General features: G+C 40.5%; 1 protein-coding gene across 4 annotated transcripts in view; it reads right to left on the bottom strand.

Moving 5' to 3' along the window:
- The window catches only part of SORCS3 (sortilin related VPS10 domain containing receptor 3), a 379,882-nt gene that overhangs the window by 59,254 nt on the left and 302,639 nt on the right, over positions 1-17,989 (bottom strand). For all 4 annotated transcript variants that reach the window (XM_040563972.1, XM_040563973.1, XM_040563974.1 and 1 more), the window contains 6 exons: positions 10,909-10,998; positions 7,697-7,876; positions 5,766-5,912; positions 4,968-5,070; positions 986-1,062; positions 783-874 (listed from right to left, as the gene is read on the bottom strand). In XM_040563972.1, the coding sequence (XP_040419906.1) occupies positions 783-874; positions 986-1,062; positions 4,968-5,070; positions 5,766-5,912; positions 7,697-7,876; positions 10,909-10,998 (689 nt within the window). The remainder of the gene's footprint in view (positions 1-782; positions 875-985; positions 1,063-4,967; positions 5,071-5,765; positions 5,913-7,696; positions 7,877-10,908; positions 10,999-17,989) is intronic.

Genomic DNA, 17,989 nt, shown 5'->3' with positions numbered 1-17,989 from the left:
ATGGTCCTCTTGGTCTCCTCTTTCCTGTGGGAACTTCAGGTATGGTCATGACTACCAAGTTACCTAGCACAGGCAAATGTTTCTAAGTCACACAAAAACACACACTAACTACAGGCTGAAAGATCCTAAGCAGAAAGTAGCTGGAGCATCATTACAGGTCTACCCTGTTACTACTTTCCTGTGTGTCCCAATTACAGGAGGCTGTTGACAAGAGGGTTGCAGCCTAAACTGACCCCTGGCCTTGACTCTGTATGGCTGTTCATATAACATGACTGCAACAAAATCACTTATCATAAAACAAACCTGGAATCCTTTAGAAGTCAGTAACGTTTAGCAACATAACTCCACCATCCTTATCAGCATTTATTGCCCTCTCCTCTCCCTCCATTTATCTGTCTTACCAGATTAATGCTACTGCAAGCAAAAAGCAGAAGTGAGGGACAACTCTTCTCAGAAATACCTGAAGCACAGACTGCTTCTTACTCAGTATATATGTATCTGTTAGCAGAAAGAAACCCCACCTGAAGCATTGTAGTACATTACTAGTGCAAAAAAAATATTAATAAATGTAACTATGTACATAGCCATTATATTTTTATAATGGTGCAATAATCACTGTGTTAATCATTAGAAACAAAGAAAAGGTAAAATGCAGATACGAACAATCTCAATTGCTCATTTAGAGTGTAGACACTAGATGTCGACCAGCTGACACAAGACATTAGCACCGCTGTCAGCTTACCCGCATCACGAAAGCTTCTCAAAGTAGTAAGTTTCCTTACCACAAGTGCCTGATGGGCACTGATGTTTGTTTCAGGGCCACTAGTGCCCCTCCCCAGTCCAGAAACCACACGTTGTATTCCTCCTCGAAGATCTGCAAGCACAACAAGTACTGCATGAATGCTCTACTCCACTGGGAAAGGAAGGCTAAGAGAAGGAATAATAGTAAAATGCTCCATGCTTTTCTTCTCTCTGCAAAACATACCTGTCTCCAGGAATTCCCACCGTCAGAAGAGATGAACATGGCAATATCAGTGTAGGAAAGCTCAGGGCCAATATTACCTGCAACAAAAGTAAGGGGCAAAAGTTCTTGTGTGAACACAGAACTTTTTCCAAGAAACCAAAAGTACTTGGCCTGACCCAGTGCTTTTCTGCTGTTCTTTATTCTATTCTTACCTAAAAACAACACCACAGTTAGGTGTCAAGATTCAGTTACAAGAGTTATGCAAAGATGAAACCAGTATCAATTTGAAAATCGACACTGGTGAGAAACAGAATTACCAGCTTACTTTCCCAACAGACTGCATTGCTCATAATTGCAACCCACTAAAGGCAGGCTTATTCTAGACCTACACATTTGAAAAACTGTATATGAAACCATATATCCATTTGGTGCACACACAAATCATCAAAACTGCAGCAGAATAGTGGCCACGGTCCCTAGCCATTAGATATTCCATTGCACACACATCTTTCTCTGAACTTCCAGTTGTCATGCTCTGGCTGGCAAGTTGGATCTTCGTGATCTGCCAGTCTTTGTCATGAGTAATTACCTCTGTCTCTTCTTTTCATGTAAAGGAGAACATCCAAAGGCAAGTTACTCGCACAAACCCAGTTTAAAGTTGAAACCCAAGCACCACTGAAGCTCATGATTAGGGGGCTAGAAAGCCTATTTGAGATTCTGTCAAAATGCTCATAAACTTAACTGATCTCAGAACCTGCAGTCAAACAAGCAAAGCTTCTTCCTGAGTCTACTAATGTTTTGGAATTAATGAGGACTGTGATGTAATGAAATATTAGCTCTCTTTAAAGGCATGTGGTTTGTTCAGGTCTGAAACTCACCTGGGGACAGAAGTAGTGCAGACAATTAAGCTGGGTCAAATGACTTAGCAGAGAGGTAGAGACCATATTGAGCATTATTCTAGACAATATCGATTGTTCTCATTGACCTAACAAATTGTGAGCCTCAACTTACAGCCCTTAGGAGTGAGCTACTCTGCCTTCATCATGTGTTAGGAAATGGATGCGGCACACATCAAAGCAGTGCAAAGGTCACACATCAGCCTGAACTGTATATACAAACAGCACAGCAGAACACCATTTGGAGACACCACCTCTGAGCTTGAAACAGCTATCAAAGGTCTCTCATCTGAGACAGCAGACAGAACAGTGATACATCTTAATCACGTAATTATGAATTTCTACTAAATCCCCAGCTCTCTAGAACCTCTGAGCATACAACAATAGTAGAAGAGCAATGTCCTATACCTGAAAAACTTGCACATGTTTTGAGCAGACCTTATTAGCTTACTCCCCAAGTTACCCCGAGGTCAGCATCTTTCTTCTGTTTCCAAAGCTAAAATGCCTACAAGCACCAGGTTCACTGAACAGTATAGGTCTGTCCTAAGCTAATTAACTCTGACTTTCCTGCTTCCCAAAGCACCCAATGGCTTAGGGAAAAGCTACCTGTTTTTCCTGCTGATCTGTCAAAAATACCTTCAATCAATGCTAGGTGGGATTCTGGTGGTAGGAAAGTCTGTCCCATAGGAAGCAGGCAGAGGTAGCACTGACATACTCTATTAGAAGATCTCCCAGTGATAATGGCCCACAACCACTATATTGCTGCTGAGCCTGTGATTTCTTTATTCCAAGTCCATTTTTTACACAGTGAGCCACTCTTACACCTTCCAAGTAAGATTGTTTTTAAAACAGGTGTAATTTCCATGGAAGGAGGGAGAACTAATATTTTTTCTTCAAAAAAAAGCAAAGGGAGAGGTGACACTCTTACACATCTGTAGCATCAACAAGAGCGTAATAAAAACACCCCAGTGAAAATGTTAATTGAATTTCTGACATTTAATGCTGGAAAATGAGAAATTAAAACCCAGATGGAAGTTGACACACTCCTGTCAGCATTATGGAATAGAACTAGGCACATTGTTGTGACAACTCTTTTTCCAAAAATAAAACATCTGGCTCAGGGAGACAGGACAGCTCAATAAAGACTTCTCCATCAGTGTTCAGGATATAGAAACACCACACCGTCCACCTACCTAACCTTCCCTCCCTCACACCAGCAAGAGTAACAAAACTGTTTTAGAGGAAGGTACAAGGAAATCCCGCCTGTTTTTCTGTGTAAAGCTGTTCCGAGATTTTCTTCATTCTTTCCATCTAAGCTTCGTTCAGCTATAAGGATTCAAACCCACACCAAATATACTAACTCCCAAGCAAGTGAAGAGGATTTTGATATTAAAATATAATTCTTCCATTAGCAAGAATCTAACCTCTGCCCTCCTATTGAGTCTGAGTTTCACTTCATTGCTGGAAATGCACCACTGTAAATCAAAGAGCAAGATCGCTCAACAGAGGTTTTGAGCAGCCCATGCCTGTGAGAATAAGTTGCAATGCTTATCCTGGAACACATTTGCCAACATGGTGAGACACTCCTGTTGTCGTGAAACTGGTTAGTGGAAACAGATGTGTATATTCCCAACAGGTTAAGCTTTTTATTGTACAAAGCAATAAGGCAGAAATGATATTCTGCCTCTTAAAGGTTAATTGTTAGACTGGGAAAGCATTCATCCCATGCACTGGCAGCTTGAAAAGAACCTCATTTACTAACAATTTAGATCAATGCCTAGAATCTCACTGTCCTGCTGCCTCTGCTTCCTAAAAGGTTAAAGAAAAAAAGTCTCTGCAATCACAGCATCATGGCTAGGGCTTGCTCCTACACATCCGTCTAGCAAGTGTGACCTGCCAGGAGTGATGACTCCACTTGGCTAAGCATAAGAAGATCTGTGGGTTTAAAACAAATTATCTCGCCCTGTTTGGCCTGGATCAGTGAACTGGAAATCACACAGTGTTTCCCTTGTTGGGCTATAAATGTCATGAAGGGAACCTGTGTTTCAGGTCCTGGCTTAGTCAGGCAGACACATGGAAGTACAGAAGAACATGAGAATGGAAACGGCTGGAAGAAACAGTGCAAATTCATAAAGGCAGCATGCTAACATGACACAATTGCAAGCCACTTGAATTAAAGAATTAAGAATTAAACTGCCAGAGAGAACTAGAGTTAAAATGAGCCTTGGAAAGAATGGTTAAGCTACTTGAACGTATTTGAACGTATGTAGGAGCCTCTCTGTGAAAAGGCACCCTCTGCTTCAGAGACCAGCTTTCAATAGCACCGGCCATTCAGAAAGCACTTTGTTGTCCCCGCAGCTCCCACAGAGCTGTGGGAGCTCTGAGGACGGGTGGTAGCTCTATCCATCCTGATTAGGTTGTGTGCTGTGTGCAGGCAATGGAGGACAAAAGCGTCTCTGACGGTTGTCAGATTAATTACAGCAGGTCATCCACTGCCACCATGCCAGTATTGTAGCAGGTTGTCATGAAAGCATTGCAACCTGCCAAAACACCATTTTGCAGAATGTCCCACAGCACCAATGACCCATGCAGTCATGATGAAGTGCTACCAGTCTTGGAGCAACACAGTGTAGAAAGTAGGTATCATGCACAAGACGTGCATTCACGAAGTCCAGGCTTTACCCAACAGGCTTTGTTAAAACTCTGTTGCTCAAAAGGTGGAACATAGCAATACTGCCTGGGAGCATAGCCATAAATACAGTCCTTATTCTTATTCATGCTAACTCCAGCAAATTGGTAGACCTACATCAGTGGTTGTAATGATGTCAAGAGAGAGAAGTTAATAATGCCTATTGGTAATGATCCCATGCACATTTGGGCTCAGACCTGCAGATGGGTGATTGCATAGCAACAAATACCTGGCAGACATCATCTTTTTTGAAGTAAGAGACCACATGCCTTCTCCTAGTCCATAACACATGAGAGTTAATTAGCTTAGCACTTGGTGAAACAGAGCTGAAGACTTTTACACTAACAGAAAACATTTTATACACACTCAGGCTCCAGGTGAAGCATGGGTGAGTGCTGAGAAGCACTTAGGTTCTTACCTGTTGCCACCAGCAGCCCAGGGGCTGTCTCCTTGCTGGAAATGCTTCCTGAAGTATATGGATTCTCTGAGAGCTGCAGGTGTAAGTGCAACGAGCAAAAGGGCTGTTGACAGGAAACAAACGAAAGTCAGAAGTTTCAATACACAATAAGTCAAGTAACAGAGGAATCCTTGGTGATTGCAGACAGATGCTCTGATCCTTCTGAAAATGACCCCTCTCCTTTTAACACTGTTGCAAATAGAAGCATATATTCAGTTTCTGAATAAGCAACATAAAAGTAGCTGAGAGCAGGAGAAACAGAAATGCTGCATTACAAGAGAGCATATCTGCATTTGTTTTTACCAACAATATGATCTAGAGCACTTCCTCTCAGTAACTTTCATATTCTGATGTAAGTTCAATAAAAAAGGTCAAGCAAGATGGCAAGAATTTTCTTTTTGCATAGCTTCATAGATTTTAAAGGAAATCTACTCAACTTGCTTAACATCTAGCAAGTCAGGAGAAAAAAATGGGGAAAAAGTAACCAGTAAAAGTTCAGGGGAACACCACTCCTTTGAAACACAGGGGCTACAACCTACTGTAAAATGCCTGTTCACTGAATGTTGTTGAATTATGTTGCAAGCCCAACCTAAAGTTCTCATCCATAAACTGTGCCCCACTTTGGAGCACCTGATTTTGCAAATCTCTGACTGGCAAGAATCCCTCCTACCCAGCCGTATGTGAAGTTTTGTCAACCCGGAGAGTAATGTAAGAGACACTAAAGGAGTCAATTGTGCTTTAGAAAGGTCTGCCACTCACCAGCTGGCAAACCACAGGATCCCCTCTTAGACTGGTGGCCGGTGCCTGCAGCAAACGCCAGTCTCTGCCCTTGTTGTAGGTAATGAAAGTCTTGATTTGGTCATCTATCTTTTTGTTAGCCAGGAATATGCCTTTGATCCCTGCTACCTAGGAAAAATGGAGAGAGATGAAAAAAATACATCGGAAAAACAAGCCAAAGGAAAGGCCCATCTGAGCACTCTCAGCAGTGGACGCTCTCTGCAAAAGCAATGGTCATCTCAGTCCAGCCTTAGAAGACTGTGAATGGCATTACAAATATATCACGATGCTGCCTGCACAACTGAAAGACCTTGTGCAGTCCCTCTCTTTAGAAGAAAAAAACAAGGATGTTCACAGAGCAAATCCCTAGCAAACAGTCCAATTCTAGATTTTCCTGAGTGGTTGCAGACAGGCCCATCATGGCCTTGAAGGGACAGCATGCACATTAGCTTTATGAGCCCAGGGATGTGGGCTGCCCCATTCCCTCCCCAGACTTCCATAACACAGGAAACAGCAGGTACACCAGAAGCAGCATGGAATCTTTTTGTTTTGGTCTTTTTCTTCTTTTACACAAAAGAGAAATCCTGAATATACTGAAACATTGATGTTTTGCAAACTTGATTTCTTCACACTCCTCCATTCCCAAATTCTGTCAAAATCAACCCAGTTGTTCCAAATGTTTTGATTTTTGTTGGCAGAACCAATTCCAACAGAATATGGTCCTGCCAAGATGTCCCCAAGCAGATTTCGCGTTTAATCTGGTCTCTGTTGCACAGCTGTCTAAGTGAGACAGAAAGAAGGAACTTGCTGCAAATCTGGAACTTCCAGGCAGCAGCCAGGATGAAAATCCTTCTGGTTCTAAAGTTCCCTGAATGACACTACCCTTTGAATGATCCCATGAAAATCTCTATTGGCATTTAACAGCGAAGACTGATACACAGCTGCAGAGCACAGACTTTGCACAGGAATGACAAATAATGCATGTTTACTTCAGCTGGTTCATCACATTACATATTTATTTATTTTTTTCAGAGGCAGGTAAATATATTTAAGGAGATGAATGTAATATGTAAAGGCTGTTCTTCATATTGATCCATGTGTTATTTGTGAGTTTTCTCTCACTGCCTCAAACCACCTGGATTTTTAGAAACAAATTGATGATGTTGTTAAATTGTCATTATTCAGGCTGAAATAAATGTATAATTCTAACTTCTATATGAAACTGGAAACATATTTATTTGTGTTATAGTAGAACTTCCCCAAGTCAGTCTGCAACTACTATTAGTATTACCAAGTAGTTACTATTGCCGCTTCTTGCTGGCAAAGTGCTGAGACCTGAGCCTCAGCAGATCTTCCAGGCAACAAGATATTGACCCACCAAAGCCAGAATGCTTTGAAGAAACCAGGAACTGGAACAACTACTACTGTTCTTGGCCAAGACTGAAAGGCCTAGCAGAAGAAGGAGAACAGAAGATTACAAAGGGTAGAAGCTTTCCATTTGTTATATCTGGGCAAATGACACCTGTAAACTTTTGCTTACAATTCATGAACTGTGCAATGCTTACAAAGGTAGAATTCATATTCCCTACCTATGAGTATGTATCTCTAGCTGTCCAAGAGGAAACCCCCTATTTCTAGACCTTCTTTCTTTACACATCCACATTAGAAGGAGAGAGATAATGTTTTCCCTTTTGGGAAATGTCACACAGCATAACTAGTCATTGACTTGAAAACAACCAGATATCACACCAGTAGCAGAATGCTCTGCTTCTACCCCCACATGAGTCTGCTCAGCATCAAATCCAGTAAATGCCTCTGGGCCAAACGGGGATCTTGAAATCGGGGTAAGAGATTTACACTTGCTTGAACTAGCAAGCAGTGGCTGTTCTTGTAGGGTGACCTTTACTACATACCTCATAAAGGTCGATGATGATATTCCCTTCCAGTCCTCTACTGCTTTTCACATTTTCCAAGGCCAGGGTGAAGTAAACCCCTCGGGTGTCTGAGATATACAGGTTGTATGTATCGTTCTGGTTCCACTCTTGAACAGCTGCAAACACCTGATTCTCAACTGTGCTGATAATATGCATGTCCTGTTAAAAGAAGACAAAAGGCCTATTACTAGGATCTCTATATTTCTTCACCCTTTGGGACATGTAGTAATTACCATGACTTATGAAAGAATGGAGAGGGAGCATGAATTATAGGTATGTTAAACAATTTTCTGTTAGAGCGAGCCAATAAATTACCACCATTGTGACTTTTCTGCATTTCTATCTTTTAATGACCACCAGCTGGGCAAAGGGTTTTTGCTTTCTTCATTTTTGGTAGCTTCAAGGAATTTCATTCAGCTTCATTTTTTATTTATAAATTTGAAAGCGAGTTTTATCACTCATGGAAGATTCACAGCCTTGGAGCCTGGAGTCTTCTCATAGTCACTAGCTCTGGTGTAGCACCAGGCTAAACCAGTGACAATTTCCATTCACATGCTGAACTAAGAGGCTGTGCTTCCAACAGGTAAACGACCCGTTTCAAGAAACAAGAAGTGAGTTCACATATCTTTGAAGCTGAGGCATAAAGATTAGTTTGAGCTAATGCTGGTAGTGATTTTTAATAAGACACTTTTCTATTAACAGTTTGTTCAATACAGGCTACCAAATAATCTACCCACCAACCTTTTCCGGAATCCTGCTTGTGACAAAGACATGAAGGTTGAGCAAGGGTTTCTCCATTTAATTTTAATATCAAAGAGATTTGACAGTGCACTTCCTCAGTATTTCCTTAAAGCAGGTTCATGACCTGGAAATGATTTCCAGGGTAGTGATGAGTATTGAAGTACTTCATCCTTGCCACCCTTGTTGAACAAACTCTGGATCAACTATAAGCAAAAGTACTGCAGTTACGTGGGGCTTTATTTATCTCTTTCTACCTATTCAAAGTCTCCCCGAGATGCCAAGGAACCTTGATTATTTTCTTGCACTGTTTCTGCATCAAGAAACCTTGCTTCTGGAAGTCTCCCAAAGGACAGAGAGACTCATTTGGGGTAAGAGTATCTGGGAGAAAATCAGCTTAACATTCCTACCCTGCCTAGGAGGTAACCTAACCTTCCATGTGAGTTATCTAGATGAAAAGTAGGGGTAGAGTAGATAGGAGACTTAACATAGCCTATCAGTATGGAATGTGGAGTTTTCCCACTTTTCCCACTAAGTGCAGCCTGTGGGAAATTTCCCATTTCCATCAATGAAAGGAGACTAAACCAGAATGTTTGGTTCCTGCCCAACAGTTCTAATTCTTTGAAGATTAAGCGCATATCTAACCTAGTCCAGCAGTGTGACAATAAAGCAAATCACCCAATGACTTCAATCTGTTTTAACCAGTTGCAGTGGAAATATTGCATTACTCTATTGCCAGCCTCACATATGTACAACTCCAGCAGAATTCATTAATGTACAGCTGACAAGATAGTTATTACCATACAGCAAAATGTTCTGTTAACTAGGGACAACATAAGCAAGACTCTCTTACATGGCTAAAAGACTTCACCAAGAAACTTTGCTTTAAATAGTTTAGATATTTTTTTTAAATGACAAAAGCAACCCTGATTTTATACTATGCATCAGTTCCAAATCAGGGACACTGACAAAACCATCTCGCAGCAGGCCAGCAAGCTACAACTGCATCAGTCAATAAAGCAGGACAATCACAGGGCACTCATTCTCTCCATCCACTTGTCTCCATCACTTGAACGATGGGCAGCTTTCAGTGCTTCATAAGGTGGGGGCCTAAGTACTGCTTTTTTTCCTGAAAAATGGCAGCAGTGTTTCTCATAAGTCAGTGCATGGTCAGACACTGTGAATCCCACACCACGAAGAAAAAAAAATATATATATATGCTACACAAGTGTCAATACAACATGAACTGTCATCAACCCAAATGTGAAGAAGTTGAGGTGCAACACCAGGAGTTCAAGACAGATTTCTCACAACTATTAAAAGTTTGCAGCCACAAATTAAAGCAAGCATCCCATATCTGCTAGACTGTAGATATGCCACAGGCAAACAGAAAGCTATATCCAGCCCACCATGCAAATCTGCCCAACAATTTTACAATTATCCCACAATAATTTTCACTTGTGGAAAGAAGTAAAGAGGAAGGCCATTACTGCTGATTATCAGTCCCATACAACAGTAGCCTCAGTAGCCATTCTGTGGCTACAAAGAGCAGGAGCAGTTTGAGCTGCTCATCAGGCTACCCAGAAACGTGTATTCAGCCAAGGCACTGTAAAGGTTGGTCCCTTCTGTTCTGCACAATCCTAAACAATGACTGCACTAGGGAATTTTACTCTAATACCAGGGACACATCCTCCTTGCTGAAGCTTGACGCATTTGATCTGGTAGATAGCTAAGACCTAAGTGAGGAAAGCCACACACAGTTGTATGAGAAGTACTAGCTTCCCTCTCTCTCAGCTTTGCTGGTCAGCATTAATCTTAGGGACTGCCATCCCAGTTGTCTCCTAAGCAGCATCATACAGTGGTTCTGTTTGTCCAAAGCATCACTAAGGCACAACTTCTAGGGAGCCATCTACACCTCTATGACTTGTTGACAATGTCCAGCCATAAGATAGGGACAGTGGAGCTGACATCCTGTGCTTCTCTCACTGTATGGAGACTGCAGGAGAACTCAGCATCGTAAGTATTCTCCAGAACCCCCGATGTCATGGCAAGGCTCATCAGAGAAATCTTCAGTAGAGAACAGAACAAGACTGGGCAAAGGTGTTACATAGCAGATCCGTCAAGGATGTGAGAAACAATCTGCAGCCAGTAACACAGGCTCAGGCAAGGATCTCAGTGAAGCAGCATTTTTATTTGGTTGGTTCTATGTTTTCTGAGGTACTTGTTCATTCCCATTTGCTCTTTACAGAGGAAAAAGGAGGCTGCTCTTTCTCACTGCTCACTGATCAAAAGCAGTGAGAGATACAGATCCCAACCTCGTATTTAAGAAAGATCATTCAGGTAGCACAACAAATGAAGCTCCCCACAGAGGAACTCCACTGAGGTGCTTCATCACTGGGAAGGCTGTACTATTCAAGATATTAGATATCTGTGTTCATAAATGGTGCACTCACCTTAGGAAGAGAGTATTTGGGCAATTTGATCTGCGCAAAAGGCTCCCGTCTGTATGACACATAGTAATTTGCTCTTCCACCAGTTGTCACCTGTGGAAATATCAAAGAAAGTGAGTGATGGCCCTTCTGAGACACCCTATGCTGACACCTTTAAGAAGGTTTGATAACTTTTTTTTTTTTTCCAGATATCTTTTCTGTGACCTGCACAGATGTCGCTGAAAGCCTCTGTGTAACTCCATCAAAGAAATCCCAGACTTGGGAGGGCTAGAGCATTATTTACTTAAGCTGTGCTATTGTACTCTCCACTCTGTCTCTTATGCTTCAATTCCAGCATGATTTTAGCATTAGGTATCTCATAAAAAAGGAAGAAGTGAGTACAAAGTGGAATAAAGGAGAAGATCTGGTTTTCACCACACCATTCCAACACAGCTACCTTGGACAAGTAATTTAAAGTCTCTGTGCTTCCGTTTCTCTTCCATAAGAAGGAGATAACCTCTCTTCTCTGCTGCTTCACAGCTTTGCCTGTTTATACCTTGGAGCCACAATTGTCTTCCAACAACCCTTTGCAGTGACTAACATGAAAGAAGCACACTAGCATTATTTAATGCAAACAGTAAATGCAATGAGCTTTCTCTTGGAAAGCTGGAGCTAAGCTCTTAGGTGTTCTTTGTCACTATAAAGCTCGTTTCCTTGAAATCATACCATCTCTGAATGAGGGTGTGGGGATAAGTGCTAGACATCCAAATCTGTGCTTTTATGGAGTGAATGAGCTGTAAAGACTACATATAAATGCCACACATTGATTAGATCTAGCCCTGATAATTTGCAATATATGGGATTTCGAACCTGTCACTAGTCTTAGTCTTGCTGTGGGTGTTCTTTCTGGGACCATTCCAGGCCTGGCTACAATGAGGCTTACACAGTTGAATTTCCTATATTCTGCTGTTTTGGCAAGCTTGCAGGTTCGGAGATAGAACAATATATACAGCACTTCTCTATTATACGGATTTGTTGGCTTCTTAAGTTTCCAATAAAGCTAACAGAAAGGTCCTAGATTCTCTCCTAGATATACTCCCTTTTATCTGACAGCGATATTGCAGAACGAACTTACATGTAATATTGCTCTAACATCAATTATATTCTCAGTAATGATATCACCTCTAGATGGTAGCATTCTTCCCTAGAGAAGCTGTCATTTGAAGGACATGACATTAACGGTCATGAAATTTGATATCTAATCAACTCAAGATAAGGCTTTTCTATTGACAGCTTGAAGAACTGGAAAGAAAGAAGGGTTAGAAATAGGACAGGCTTCTACACTAAGACTTCTCTTTCTGCTTGTTTGGCATTTTTACTTGTAATGATATTACAGTAGCATTTAGTGCTCTCCCTAAATAAAATAAATAAAAAAACAACCATTATACCATACACCACATAAGAAGGCAGAAAAACAGCCCATATCATAGTGAGCTGGAACTGTACCGACAACATATAGCTAAAGTCAAGGGGAAAGACACAAAAACCAAAAGCAATTTGCTTACAGTCTCAAAACAAGCCAGTGGCAGAGACAGAGAAACAAGAGTCACTTGACTCACTCTAGGCAGAGCTCACTGTGCGCTGGCCCAGTAGCATTTCTGAGCCTTGCTCTTCAGGTGTGAGGATGGTAAAAGGGCTGTGAGTGTTATTTCAGAAGGATATCTTTCCCATCTAATATTACCACATCAAAGTCAAGTTTTCACAGCAAAGCACATACTACACAGTTGATACACAATCAGTCCAACTCAAAAGCAAAAAATCATTTTTTTTCAGTAATTGTATCAATCAACTGTAAAAACAATGCCCAAAGTATCCCTCACTTCTAAGTCGTGCTATGTGAACAGCTCAGGGAATATTTAAATATTCCCTATTGTCTTGGTGATATTTCTGACCTCTAGTGGAAAAGCCAAATTCTCAACTGGTATAACTCTGCCACAGACACTCATTTTACACCATTCATGATTTCAACATCAGCTCTTTATCTGTAGCAGAGTACAGACTTAATTACTGTGTCCGGTGACTACTTGGCTAGGTCCCTGGGTTCAATATGCATCTGATGGACTTAGACACGGGCATTTACTCTTCTTTAAGGTAATAAGAAAATTACCTTAAATGCTGTGATGATCAATTAACATAGGAAACAGCCCACAGTCTTCAAGCTAATCAAATGAAAACATGGCGGAAGAAATATCAACAGGTGACCAATTCCCGCCTGTGCCAAGACAAGTTCTATTCTAAGTCTGTCACACAAAAAAGTTCTATTCTAAGTCTGTCACACAAAAAAAGATTTTACATAGTTAAAAAAATTATGCCACTGCAAAACGTAACTGTTTTTTCTTCTTAAGACAGAAAGGTGAAATTCAAACATGATTCAAGTTCACTGTGCATTAGATAAACTCCCTTTCAGTCCTCTACCTGGCACTAGATCACCTTGACAAAGGTTTAGAAGCAAAAGTCCTTGTGTCCTGTGGTCTTTCTGAGCCAGTTAGTTTGAAGCCACCCACAAATTCTGTTGGCAAGAGTTGTGTGAAGCTTACCTCAGCCAGGACCTCATCTGGCCTGAGTTACACATCCATGGTTATAACTGTTCTAAAAATAATGATCAAGCCTTCTATAAAGTTTTGGCAAGCACTGTGGTACAGAATGAATTTTGGAAGGCCCATCTTAATTTATTTTGATGAACTTTTCTTTTTCCTATGAGCAAACTCTCCAACATTGTAAATCCCAGAGATTATGATACTGTTTTCCCCTCTAATGCCTCCTTTTAGTTCACATTTGATGACTGTCACCCAATTATTTGCTGTGAACTCATCTGTCATGTTCAGTACAGAATTAGCTGGGTTTGTCTTTTTTCCTTCTCCTTTACTAATGACTGGCTTGTTAATCTGTTTTTCTGGATTTCTATTTTATGTGTTTAACTGGGCTTCTGGCCCATGGAAATGATTCATTTGGACAAATGTGTTTGCCATTAAACACATTTGTCTTTCCTAACCTATGTTTTCTTCCTTCCTCCACTCATGATCATGATCTTCTTTAATACTTGTGTTATTATTTATTTTTTTTTTACAAGGTGAAAATCTGGTCTCACATCAATCAACACTTAAAGAAACATGAGAAGTTTCTCTTTAAAAGCCCTGAGAGTTTCAATATGCTAGCTCGTCACACATGCTGACCTACAAAAGGACAGATTACACCAAACATAGAAGACAACAGAAGTATTTTCATAAGGCTGTGGAAATGGTAGAAAATATATCATGGAATCCATTAATCTCCATAATTTCTGAGACATGCCTAGAAACACATGATTCTTTAAGAGCAGGTTTGGGTTCTGTTTAACCAAAAAACCCCACATCTATCATCCAAAAAAGATTGAAAGGCAAGCAGAAGGAGTTATAAGGAGTTATGATGTCCCCGAATGTAAAGACACCCACAATGATGTCAGAAACTGCAGATCACAGTGCACCAGGCTTCCACCTCATCTCCCTGGCTAATTGATGCTGGCACCCATAATTCCCGAAGTAAATCAGGTATTGCTGTAACCAACACAGAACTACTAAATCTCCAAAATGACTCTGGGCTAAGCAAGACCTCACCTGCCTCCTGCTGCTCAAAGACCTCACAGAAAGGCTAAAGGTACATGTGTTGATGCAGACGCTCATGCACCATGTATTAGAGGCACAGCCTTGGTAGAGACACAATAACAGTGTGCAGCTAGCACATGATTTCTAAGCTAATGGCTGAAAGAGAACAGAGGACTTTTCTACATTGCTTATCAGCCTGGGTGGTTTACAAGGATAACAACCACTTGCCCTGCACAGTTACTGGAACAGGACATCTGCTTTTCACATTGTTTATAATGTTCAAAGGAAAAGAGAATTGGTAATAGCACAGCTCAACCCACAATCATTAGACATGTTTAGACTTTGTAATTCCTGTAATTTACCTCCCACTTCAAGCACTGTAAATGGCAACTCAGTCAATTTACAGAACCAAATTTAAAATTTCCTTATTGACAGCATGTCTTTGGATGTTATTTCCAATAAACTCCCCACTTTTTGATGAGATAGGCTTCCTTTGCTTGTCAAGTTCCCTCCCTCCCAGTAACATGAAATGAGTTGGTAGGAGTGAAAACTTGAGAAACACTATATCGGTAATGTAATGACACCCTTGATTTGTGTTTTACACCTCCACAGAGTGTCATGGCATCCTTCCTCACTGTTTTAACCTTAGTTACCCTTTCTCCTTCTCGAGGGCATAGCATCCCCTAAATTGATTTGTGGATTAAAGCATGGAGGAATTATGACATTAGGCAGACAAGCTGCTATGCTTGCTCCTTAGGGAGTGAATTTGCTGTTTTTCAGAGCTGGCTGCTGTCTGAGCCTCGTACAGGTTTGCCAGCATGAGGAGTGAAAAGTCATGTCTCCTCTCCCAAGCCTAAGCCTGTTCTCAGTCACAAGAGATTCAGGAGATACAGTGAGCTGGTCAGAGAGAGAATCCACCTGCATTAGCCTAATGTAATGCTCTTCTTTCTTGATTTCTCAGCATGGCCAGGACAATCACCTTCCAGATATTTCTGTGTACTGAGGTTCTCCAATGCCCAAACATAAACCACACCATCTAGCCTGAATTATCTCCCTGTGGCTTTTGTTAATGTCATCCCTTTTGCACATTCATTAAGGCAATACACAATGACAATGATCTGAATGTGAGGAGATACAACTCTATGCTGCAGAGACGTGTATTACTGCTTCCACGAGCTAAGCACCCTCAAGCTGCCTGCTAAATTCAGTAGGCCTTGAAAGCATGCCACATTTTAGAGTGTCAGACCCATCACTGAGAATTTGCTAAGACAAAGCTGCATTTATTTTACTGTCCCTGTTCACTTCCCTCAGAGCTATGATGGCAAAGCAATAGGATGGTGTAATTTTGAGAGAAAATACTAGATTTGTTTTAAAAGCAACTCCTGCAGAAAACGTGCACAGTTACACCAAAACACGAGCCATGTTAGAGCTGCAAATGCACGCTACCCATACAGAAACCAACTTAAGAGAGGTGGATAATTATACACTTTAAATCTTGTGAGGGATTTCAGAGGAAACATATGAGCCTGCCAAGGTAATCCTTTACATCTCCAGATGCAGACACCGCTGATAAATCATACAAGATGTGAGAAGGGAAGAGAGCGATAAAAAAAAAGTACAGTACAAAAAGCCCTAGGAACAAAATAAATGTAAATAAATAAATAAATAAAGGAAAAAAAAAATGATAATCAATTTTTATCAACAGATGTTTAGCTTCATGTTCCAACTCTGATAACATTTGGCACAGAAAAGATGAAATAGTGCTAGAAATGGATGAAAAAACACACAGCAGTGAATAGGAAAGTAGCCAACTACTCACTGCCTATCTTGCTTTAAGAAGACTTTTAACTAGCACCTGGGTTGCACTTTCTTTCATCTGTATGGATTAATTTCCCCCACTGGAGAGCTGTCCAGCATTCTGAACAGGGGCAAGAGACATTTTAAATAGGGGCAAGAGAAGATCAGCTGTAGCAGGCATTATTCACCAGTTAAACAGGTGTAATGATGTTCATCATTTAAACGTCTTCATCCTATTAGTTTCATAATAAGCTTTTAATGATTTCTTCAATAAAAGACTCAAAGACCAAACCCTACAAGTTGGAGAGTGCTCCATTGTCCCGCCAAGCCGTTCTCTCTACCATCGATTGCAAAGATAAAAATCAATTGGAGCTAAGCAGGGTGAAGTTAAAAATAAATTGCACAGATTGATTTCTGTTAAGACCTTTGGCTCCTAGTTAAAAAATGGAGGAAAAAAATATATATTTGAACATAGTGTATTTAGCTTCTACAGAAATCACGAGAAGGCTCTAGACTGGGAAATCAAAGTTTAATTTCTTCCCTATCTCATTTCACTGCGAGGTTTCACATTAAAGTAAATAAATAAATAAATAAATAAATTTCCTTTCTTTATTCTTGGGGAAGTTTACTACTTAAGTTATTAAACCGACAGCTTGAGAGCTGAAGTTGAGTATCCATACGAATTGGTATAATCTCAGCTGTGGCTGCTGATTGATGTCTACCCACCTGACAACTATATTCGATTCAGCAAAGCACACTCATTTAGCCCAGCTTGAAATACTTGATAAACTTGAAATATGCACTCATGTCCTACTAAATGTTGGCACTTCTAAGTTTGACTAAATAACCACAGTTACAAGCAATAATACAGTAATAAACTATTTCTCTGAGCTAAGCTCAAACATATATATATAGCTTATAGAATAATTAGGAACTTCTTTTTCTCCATAAACCTTTAAAGAGAAATGAAATGTGCTCCCACCCCAGTTCTAAAGCTATAAATAATGAATATTTTTCTTTTTTACAGAGCCTGGAAAAAATACGTTCTCATAAAGATATCAAATTCGATAAAAATAGAATTTGATTCAGATTTTAAAAAAAAAAAAAAAAAAGCAGCAGCAGCATTTTTTACAAAAGCCATTTTCCATCATATCACTTCAACTAAGATTTTTGGACACACATTGATGAGATTCCAAGCATCCAGAAAAGGTAATATTATTGATAATAGGTGCCCTAAGAAGCTATCAGTAATTAAGTAATTATGGGCAAATGCTGACATCAGTGTGTTTAAGGGGACTTTCTGATGCAAAAGAAGACTGAATTGCTTCAATAGCTTTTGGCAAAAGCGGTTGGTCCCGTGAGCCAGAGGAATTATTTAGATGTGCATTGTGAGAGTTACACTTAGCTGCTCTACACAAGAACATCTAGGGAAATTCTGGGTTTGCTTGTTCTCGCTCATCCTACTGAGCAGGCTGAGATACTGCCCTGCCGTACACTTCTCTGAAGTGAGCAAAACTCTAAGTGTAAAATTACTTCAGATGATGACATTTTGACAAACTTTTCACTTTCCACATGGAATTCCTGCTGTCTAGAATAACTGCAGCTGCTCCCACACTGCTGCATGTGCAAGCTGTGAGTGATCACCATCCTCTGCTTCTTAGCATCCA

This window comes from Cygnus olor, chromosome 7 (assembly GCF_009769625.2).
Source record: "Cygnus olor isolate bCygOlo1 chromosome 7, bCygOlo1.pri.v2, whole genome shotgun sequence".
Taxonomy (NCBI): Eukaryota; Metazoa; Chordata; class Aves; order Anseriformes; family Anatidae; genus Cygnus; species Cygnus olor.
The sequence above is the reverse complement of the archived record's forward strand: the minus strand, read 5'-3'. Positions and strand labels throughout refer to the sequence as shown.